Below are 9,630 nucleotides of genomic sequence, written 5' to 3'. Positions count from 1 at the left end.
CTCCAGTGCAACTGCATTATAGCTATTGAATATTCATAATTTGAAAATTTAAAAAAAAAAAAAAAAAAAAAAAAAAACGTACAAATGTAATTTCAGATTAGGGCACATCAGGTACTATACTAAAACCTCTTTGACCCCTTTGACAAGTGCATTTTACATACACTGTATTTTGTAATACAGAGAATTTTGCAATGTAAATGAATATTTATTGCTGTGTCATGCTTGTTCAGTGTTGAAATAAAACTGTTGAAAAATTACACTATCATCTTGTGCTATGCTCACTAGTCTACATGAATAACCCAGTGTTTCTGTATTTAATTCAGTGTAGGAGACACATCTTAGAACGGGCTCTTATAACAGGAGACCGTTTGTTTGCTGATAATCCAGTTTAGTTACAGATTGACAGTGCTATATTGTCTGATTGTGTAATTAAGATTTCATTCCTCACATGGTTCCCTCCTCTATCAGTATCTGTTATCTTGGAGTTGCAGTGACATGGTGCAAACTACACCATTATCTAACCTAAAGTGTGCAATCTGAACTATGAAATGAAGGGGAAGATCCAACCCAGTCTCACAGGAAAATGTGAAAAAATGTGGGGGTTTTTTTTGTTTTTTTTTTAAACAAGGTAGCAATTTCATATGAAACTCTACAATGTGGATTGTAGGAGAAAAGTAACTATGAAGGTCCACACCTTACTCCAACCCTAAATATATTTGATTCACATAAAAATATAACTGCTACAATTTTGTATTCATTTTTATTATTTATTAATTAATTAATTAATTTTTTTTACTATGTGAATCAAAAGAAAACATACAATTTAAAAGGCATAATGGAACATAATAGGGGGGAAAAATAACCATAATGGTCTACCCCTAAACAAATCCAACCCGATATCATGAGAAAACTATTTGTAAACTATTTTATGAAGTGACAATTTCGTTTGAATTTGTACGATGTAAATTGTACGGAAAGGTACGAATTTTCAACAAAACGCATGTTGGTCCTTCCCTAACTCTAAACATAACCAAACTGATCTCATGAGAAAACAACTATTTTACGAGGTGACAATTTCGAATTAATTTTGTACAATGTAAATCGAATGAAACCGTAAGATTTTTAGGAAAAAGAAGCACCCCGAAACATAACCAACCCAGTCGCACCGAAAAAAATGTAACTATTTTACAACGTGGCAATATTGTATGAATTTGTGTGAATTGTACGAAGATGTACGATTTAAAAAAAATGTATTAAATTAAATAAATGTTAAAAAAAGCAAGAAGGTCCACCCCCTAACCCAACCCCTAAATATAACCAACCTGATCTCACAAGAAAACTTTACGAGGTGGCAATTTCGTATGTAATCTTATGATCTGAATGGTATAAAAACGTATGTTTAAAAAAACAAATGAACAAAAAACAGTAAACATGAAGGTTCACCCCTAAACATAAACAACTCCGATCTCATGGGAAAGCGTAAATATTTTACCACAGTTATCTCAGATAACTCAATCCAGCCATACTAATCATCAACAACAGCTGCGTTCGAAGAACCGAATTAGCCAGATCCTGATTAGCGCGATGATACCATCTTGAATGTGACATTTCATCTCGGATGTAATAAGCGACGTACGAAGAGCGGGCCCCAGGTGGCAATTTCATGACTTTGTTTGATTTGAATAGTAGAAAACTTACAATTTTTTGAAAAAAAAAAACAGTAGCCATGAAGGTCCTAAACATAAAACAAGAAAATACATTCACATGAATTAGCCACCAGTTCACCAAAGCATAAAATATTTATGAATTGCTTTGAGATTGTGTTGGAAGATCCCTACTGGAGTTGTTCCATGACCTTAACCCCTGTGTGATAAGAGAAACCCCTCCTGGAATAGTGCTGACCAAACAAACATCACGTTCTTGTCTTTACGCTACCAGTGACTGCATATTCAGTCTGGTATATTGACATTTCTGTCTTTAAAATTTGGAGTACTGATCTAAAAGTCCCACTATTCCCCCTTCACTGAAATAGCATGTGCTCCTGGCCATGTGTCAAAACAATTCAATGTGCCACAGTGATGCCTATCGAGGGGAAGAGCACTGCGATTTACTACCATGTCTTGTTGAGGACAATGAGAGCCTCAAACAACCTCTAACAGCCTATAAGTAGAAGGATATTCAAACAGACCTATCACAGGACTGGCCCTTTAAGTGGCAGTGGATGTTATTCTGGAGAGAGGGACAAGGAGAGTGTGTTTGTGCTCTGAGCAGACTTCTGTAAGCCAGTCATACAGACCCTGAGGGCAGATCTGTGGCAATCTGACCTGGTTTAGATGTAATATTTACTCATCTGACCAAAAGGTTTATTAACCTTGGCAGTGGGGTGTCTTTCAAGGTTGTCTGGAGTCACATGTCTACCCTGCTGAAGACAGCTGCTGCCTTGACACTCATATGCTTTCAGCTCATTTAGGAGAGTTAAGAGGAGACCTCACTACTCATTTCTCTCAAACTGCAACAGGAATAAGTAGCACATTTATCTGAACATTATTTCAGAGATGGATCCAGTGAGCTCAGGTCCTGGTAGCATTGTTGCCAAGTCTGCGGTTTTCCCGCAGAATTGGGCTACTGTAACACTGTTGAAGCGACCCCAATAACGTGACATTTAGCCTCTGGAATGCGAATTTTACCAGAGGATCCCTGCCAAAAACGTGCATTTTACCTCTGGAACACAAGTGGGCTAGTTTTGGGCGGGTTTTGTTGTGAAACCCTGGCAACCGTGCCTGGTAGTTTAAGGGTCAGAAGATATACACACTCACACTGGTTTATTTAATTTATCTACTAACAATGTCCAAAGTCCACTTTTGTGAAACTGCCCACCACAGTGTTGTTTCAAGGCACCCCATCCCAGATCATGTATTGTGTTTAATAGCATTCTGTGATGGAAATGATAGTTTAAGAAATTACATTTTTTGAATAAAATGGCAGACTCAAGCTCAGGCTAATTTCATAGCTATAATTTTATGTATTCAAAATGCACAATTCAATCGTATTTTCACACTTTATGCACAAAATTACAGCTTGATTGGTAATGATGCACAGTAACAATATTATGTTCACAAGTGATATTTTTTGTTGCACATCATGTGTCATATTTCATCTCAACCTCTTGACACTGTGATAAGTAAACTAACTTTTGAAAAACTTCATTTGGGGCAAAAATGTTCAGTGTGATGGAAATGCTGGCGCAATTAAGAGCCAGTCAAAATTTTGGAAATATCAATATAAATTGTGATTATAATATAAAACGAAGATCATATATAATACATAAAAAAATTAAATATAGAGACAAACTGTAAATAAATAATCAATTTTAACTGTATTTTATTGCTTTTGTACAGATTGTTCTGTTTTCTGTTTAAACCACAATAATCTGTAAATTCTACAAAGAAATTATTTGTAAAAAAAACTTGTTAAAGTTGTTTGTTCAGTATTTTACGGTACCATTTTGATATCATTTTACACCAAGTAATTTCAGATTTTTAAACAGTATGCACACACATACACACACTGTAATTTCAAGAAGTAATAGTTCACTGTGCTTCTGTACCAATGACATTTAAAAGCTTATGTAATGTTTGAGAAATACTGACCACTTGTGGTATAATATAGGACACACAACCCATACCACAATTACCACAAAAAATCAAGGTCACATTTATTTAGGAAAAATCACTTAAATTCAGTCAACACTTTCACATTATAAAATTTTTTTATGAGAGAGCAGAGACTGGCTGAAATCATGGTTTGTGATAACAGAAGATTTTGTATGACAAAAAAAAAACCAGTGGAGTAACAATTACTGAGGTTTAAAAAAGTAAACCATTCTATTCAAACCCTTTTCAAAGTATTTTATATCCAGCTTTGCATTCTATTATTATCTGTATGTCTTTGTTTCTTACACTGATTTGTAGTCTGAATTTGTAGGCACTCTTCACATTCTTCATTTTAAACACTTTTTAAAACTATCTTCTAAACGACACACGTATATATGGTCTTCTAGGGATTTAATAATCATGTTTTGAAAGTGCAGTAAATTCCCCAGTGATCACTGGTGTAACGGCCACAGTCCAGTTTCTCCATTCCGACCAACACCATGTGGTCAGGAGTGACTCTTGAGCCGGTTTTAGCAGACCTAATGAAGATGCGGTCGAAGCGACATCTGCTGATGTAAGGCACAGTCTTGTTGCTGTTTGCTTTGGTGTCCCAGGTGTATCGGCAGTGTTCCTGTTTGCCCAGCTGTTCCCACACATCACACACACCTGGAGGCAAACCTCCCACCTTTACCACCTACACGGACAGAAACAATCTTCAGAAATGCTGCATCGCACTAGTGACTTTCACTGCGCTTTCATTCCTCCATCATATTTGGAACTACTGTGATTGTTAGTCCAGTGTTTCCCAACCTTTTCTCCTATTCACAGGCCCATCAGTCAAACTCAACTACCCTTCATCAACACCAAACTGAAAAATGGGTTCATTTGAATGTGTACACAATACACAATTTCACAGACATGAATTGAAAATTGTGTTTTCTTTTATACGTTTCCACTCAAATTCTTTGCGTACCACCAGTTAGGTCACTCATCTAGTCTTTGTGGTGAATTTTAAAGCCTTTTTTTTTTTTTACCTCGGTGTCTCTGAGATTGGTGTCCCCAGCAAAAATTACAGTAGCATCTTCTGGTGCTTCCTTCATCGTCTGAAATGCAACTCGCAGTTGTTTCATTCTCTCCTCTGATTGGTTCTTACAGCTTTCTAAATGTGATGTCATCAAGTATAGCTTCTGACCTGAGAAAGTCACCTTAACGAGATACAACAGAGTCAAAAAAGAAATTAATGTGTATGAATTATGAGGAGCAAATGAATTATGGCAGAGACACAACCTAGAAAAGGAAATATTAAAGTATACATACACTACCGTTCAAATGTTTTGGGTCAATAAGAGTTTTTAAAAAGAAATGAATCATTTTATTCAGCAAGGATGCATTCAATTGATGAAAAGTGACAGTAAAGACATTTATAACGTTACAAATGATTTCTATTTCAAATAAATGCTGCTCTTTTGAATTTTCTATTCATCAAATATCCCTGAAAAAAAATCAGTTTCCACAAAATTATTAAACAGCACTTGAGCAGCAAATCAGTATATAAGAAGGATTTCTGAAGGATCATGTGACACTGAAGACTGGAGTAATGATGCTGAAAATTCAGTTTTGACATCAGAGGAATAAATTAAATTTTAACATATATTAAAATAAAAAACAGTTATTTTAAATTGTAATAGCATTTCACAATATTACTGTTTTTACTGTATTTTTTTTAATCTCACCAACCCCAAACTTTTGAACTGTAGTGTATTTCTGCTTCCATTAAGAAATACACCTGTGCCATTCATTATACCCCAATACAATCTTTGGATAATGCTTATAAAACCATAAACTCACCTGAGCAACTAATAGATTTCTCAACATTTGTGTTGTAGGATAACAGATGATCTCACTTTCCAAAAGTTTTACTCTTGATTTCTTCAGCATAATCCCAGTGAAGTATCCATCATCGTTTCCTTTAAGGACAGGGAACTTCATGAATCAGTAAATAACTCATAAATAACTTCACTGAGCACTGAGGTTTCTTACCTTCAACAAACAGATAGCTGACAGCATGTTTCTTAAGATACTGAATATACGATGGAATGAGTTCTTGAAGAAAAACCACATCTGGTGTATATCTACAAAATAACAACGGATAAAAGAAAGCAAAGAGTTACGAGTAAAACAACACAAACTTAGTGTCAAATAAAACATGAAATAGAGAATATCAGGGGTCTTTAAACAACTCACAGAGCTAGATATGAACACAAGCCCCTGGCACGCTCTGCAAGACTTAATGTGTCCAAACCATCCACATTCCAGCTGATGATGGAGAGCTTGCTGTCCTCCGCATTAGATTCGGTTACAACACTTTTAGCCTGACTTTCTTGAGGGTTCACACTGCTGGAGCAGGTGGGTTCCTCCGCTGTCAGGTCAATGCTGCACAACAAACAATTTGAAAAAAGATTTCAAATATTATTAGTATAGATATAGAGTATCTAATATGTAGCAAATGCAGTTTTCACTTCCTAATATTTAGAGGAGAAAACATTACCAGTCCATCTGGTCTGTCTTAAATTTCTTCTTTGTTCCTGAAGCCTCAGCAGTGTCAGAAGAATTCACCCCCTTTCTCTTATTCCCAGACACATCTTTAGTTTCCTTTGCATCTTCAACATCAAAGACTGAATCCATATGAGCCTCGAAGAACGAGTTCAATGCTCTCTGGCAGGAACACAGAAATAAAAAAGATTTTTATAAGAACAGCAATGGCTGTAGATGAGAAGAACTAAACACGCTTTACTCAATAGATATTGTTTTTATATAGAAACGTGGTGCAGTAATAGTGCCATACCTCCATATCCCATTCATTTTCTGCTAGATAACACTGCGCCACAGCACTGTCCGATCCAGAGATAGAGGCAAATTGGTCGCAAAGGCTCGTCCTCGTTTCCTCTAGAGCAGACATTTGTTGATCGTTGTGATTACCTGACATAACAGTGTTGAACATGTTCACAGTTGAATATAACGGCGGGACATGGACGCGTACAGCTACAAAAACATTCCGGGTGGAACCCCCCAAAATACGGAGACAATATCAATATTAATGTATGATTGTGGTCGCTAGACCTCATTTATTTTCACCATACTATAAATCACGACCTCAAAGTAGTATTACCCTAATTTTCACATCACATTAAACGCTGCACCCAGAGAGTCCCGAACCGAAGGGATTATTATTGTTCAAATAGAGGCTTTCCGGAAGCATTAAACTGTAGTACTGAAAGAGTCGGTTCTTTCGAACAGTTCGTTTCAAAACAAACGATTCAGCAATTCTTTTATAGCATGACGTAATTGTGTGGCCCCTGGCCAGCCAGTGCTCTAAAACCTTCTATGCACGAATAATATATTGATCAAATAATGTCTAGGCACGTGTGTGCCAGTTCAGATTGTTTGTTTGCAGGAATGAGATATAATTAGCAATAACATTCTTAAAATTCTCAATTTAATTATAAATTCTAAAATTAAGATATGTTGTTGCCCTGAAAATTCAATTTGATTCAGACCGATTCTTGAACGAATCATTTACATCTGTTTTGAAAAACGGTTCAACGGATTGATTGAAAAGATACGACTCAAATGAATCATGAATGATCCATTATTTCATAATAAAAGTCCTAATAGCCGAATGGTCAGTTTAGCTTCTAGAAGAATTCAGATCGAATCGTTAGATTTAGTTTACCTATTTATAAGAATGTAGTGCATTTTTTGTCATTAGTTATCTGCAGTTCTCATCGCTTGTGGCAAGAGGCCTTTTAGCTGAGGGACCCCAAAAGGGCTTTCCTTCGGAAAATAATAATACTCTTATTTTGTATAACATTTGGGCCATCTTTCAAACATTCTGCAAGAGTGAACTGTGTACAGAACTACAATATGTGCTACTGTGTCATGTATGGGGAAGAGCGGGGCAGTATCTCATCAGTGTTGCTATGGTTAAATAAAACGAATTGTTTCCGGTAATTAGAACGATGAATAAATAAGAGTTTTGAAAATATTAAAATACAAATTTTATTAAATGAAATTGTAAAAATAAATATTAAATATTAACACACACACACATATATATATATATAGAAATCTAAGCAGCAACTAAGAATTATTTACTATTAACTAATAACATTATTAGAATTAAACTGAAATATATGCATGTTGTCACAGTGTTCAACTGTATTTTTTCCCCCGGTTAATAATGAAATGTGCAGAAATGTTCAATAGCTTTTTTTTTTTTTTTATGTTTCTAAGACTTGACAAGACAAAACTTATAATAAAAGTGTAAAAATAGAGAAATAAGTGCATTCATCATCTAAAATGGACTCTTGACACTTAAGTTTGTTTGCTTTCCATTTAACAGATACATGAATGCAGCTAAAATTGGAGAAGACGTCCTGATCACTGCACAGGTTTTAAAACAAGGACGGACTTTGGCATTTGCAACAGTAGATCTCACCAACAAGGCGAACAGAAAACTCATTGCTCAGGGAAGACACACTAAACACCTCGGTAGTAGCGGATTATGTACATGCCCTGTAATTGACACGAAACATGTAGTTCTTTGTTATATAATAAACTCCTGCATAAAAAGCTTTGCACTGTTAGGATATGTTCAGCAGTGTTTATTTCAACAGAATTATTCAAACAATGGGTACAACAAAAAGACAAAGACCCACCTTCCCCTTCAACGTGAACTCAGAATTTCAAAAGGGGGAGAAAAGTAATGATTTTATGCCACAAGAATGGACAAAGATGGCTTACGGATACCAAGTCCCAAGCACTGCAATATTTAGTACTCTTAGAACAGGGTGGTCTATAAAAGAAAAACAAATCCATAATGATCCATTTCAAGTTTCTCTACGAAATTTCTCATTAGGTACATTAGCTCTCATCACAAACCCACCACCAATGATCACATCTGGTATCAGTAGCTCATATGTATATATAGTGCATGAGTTGCTCAATTGGTGACAATTACCATCCCAAGCAAAAAACAGCATCAGAATTCCTCCAACAGACAGTTTATGTCAAACTTAGATATACATCACACACTACTCCTCCAGAAATGATAAAGCAAACAAGATTTGTCATATTATAGGCAAGGAATGACAGTCAAATTAAAATGTCCAGCAAAAACTAAGGCAGTAACTGAATGAGAAGCAATGCCTACACCAAATGAGTTAACAAGTATTGTTCACCTTGTAATAGAAGCCTTTTGAGGAAGACTACCCAGGCTCCTTTGTCCTCGGTCACCGATTTGTCATTACTCATGAAATCCCTACTCAATATAACAGACATGTTAACTATCCCTCATAACAGTGATGTTAAAGTCAGTCCAACACACGAGGACCACATGTGAGAGACCTGTCATTGGTTTCATTTTTTTAGTTTTGTTTTGTTCCCTTAACGTAAAGAGTTCCTTCGGTGACTGGTATTGTTGACGGTGCAGCTCCAAGAGAACAACCACTCAAAATCAATGTTCATGCAGGTTTAAATAAAAACTGATCAAAGAGAGGAGAGATGGGGTGAGCCAAACCAAGACTGGTTGAGGGAGGGATTTAAAACTAAAAAAAGGAGCTAAATTAAATCTCACGATGAAAATGAGTGGTTAACAAAAAAGAGAGTTCCAAGCACAAGTTCATATCTATTCGACTGAGGGATGTGTAGATAAGGACAACTTGCTTCGAGGCCTCGAGGGGTGTCTTCCGTGCGTTTCTCCTAGTCAGGCATGTATGGACTGAGGTGGTCCTCGATGTCTCCAACCCCCCAACAGGTGAGCTGATCCTGTGGCAGGTAGAGACAGAGGCTGCACAACTTGAAAACTGTGAGCTTGGTTTTTGGAGTCTGTGGAAGAAAGAGGAGACCAAAAAAATATTAGGCTATTCTTAAGATGCTACATTATGCAGTAAATATTAGGGTATTGCAAGGTCTATAG

At 36.1% G+C, this 9,630-nt stretch overlaps 3 protein-coding genes and 1 long non-coding RNA gene across 4 annotated transcripts in view; 2 read left to right on the top strand and 2 right to left on the bottom strand.

The window, feature by feature from the left end:
- The window catches only part of LOC107743834 (transmembrane protein 64-like), a 19,477-nt gene extending 11,332 nt beyond the window's left edge, over positions 1–8,145 (top strand). Inside the window, exon 3 of the mRNA XM_016557266.1 lies at positions 8,056–8,145. Coding sequence (XP_016412752.1) covers positions 8,056–8,073 — 18 coding nt within the window. The 3' untranslated portion in view covers positions 8,074–8,145. The remainder of the gene's footprint in view (positions 1–8,055) is intronic.
- LOC107743833 (tyrosyl-DNA phosphodiesterase 2-like) lies at positions 3,573–6,869 on the bottom strand. Its single transcript, XM_016557264.1, has 7 exons — positions 6,499–6,869; positions 6,202–6,368; positions 5,898–6,086; positions 5,694–5,785; positions 5,502–5,620; positions 4,688–4,858; positions 3,573–4,347 (listed from the first exon to the last, which is right to left on the bottom strand). The coding sequence occupies exons 1-7, from the start codon at positions 6,652–6,654 to the stop codon at positions 4,072–4,074; spliced, it is 1,170 nt and encodes a 389-aa protein (XP_016412750.1). The 5' UTR covers positions 6,655–6,869; the 3' UTR covers positions 3,573–4,071.
- Positions 8,146–8,418: 273 nt separating the features above from the next.
- LOC107743837 (uncharacterized) lies at positions 8,419–9,260 on the top strand. The gene is made up of 2 exons (XR_001640427.1): positions 8,419–8,506; positions 8,548–9,260. It is a non-coding gene; the product is annotated as an uncharacterized LOC107743837 (long non-coding RNA).
- LOC107743835 (uncharacterized protein C6orf62 homolog) overlaps positions 9,100–9,630 on the bottom strand; it is a 4,191-nt gene continuing 3,660 nt past the window's right edge. The window contains exon 5 of the mRNA XM_016557267.1: positions 9,100–9,539. Coding sequence (XP_016412753.1) covers positions 9,414–9,539 — 126 coding nt within the window. The 3' untranslated portion in view covers positions 9,100–9,413. The remainder of the gene's footprint in view (positions 9,540–9,630) is intronic.

Source organism: Sinocyclocheilus rhinocerous, unplaced genomic scaffold (genome assembly GCF_001515625.1).
Source record: "Sinocyclocheilus rhinocerous isolate Xijiao unplaced genomic scaffold, SAMN03320098_v1.1 scaffold46, whole genome shotgun sequence".
NCBI classification, from domain to species: Eukaryota; Metazoa; Chordata; class Actinopteri; order Cypriniformes; family Cyprinidae; genus Sinocyclocheilus; species Sinocyclocheilus rhinocerous.
Note: the sequence above shows the minus strand (reverse complement) of the source record. Positions and strands in the feature narration are given on the sequence as shown.

Excerpts from the sequence above, each read along its gene's own strand:
- LOC107743833 (XM_016557264.1), bottom strand. The coding sequence starts at position 6,654 with ATGTTCAACACTGTTATGTCAGGTAATCACAACGATCAACAAATGTCT. Across the intron at positions 6,087-6,201 it reads AAGACAGACCAGATGGACTG|CATTGACCTGACAGCGGAGG; the intron begins GTAATGTTTTCT and ends TTTGTTGTGCAG. Across the intron at positions 5,621-5,693 it reads CAGCTATCTGTTTGTTGAAG|GAAACGATGATGGATACTTC; the intron begins GTAAGAAACCTC and ends CTGTCCTTAAAG.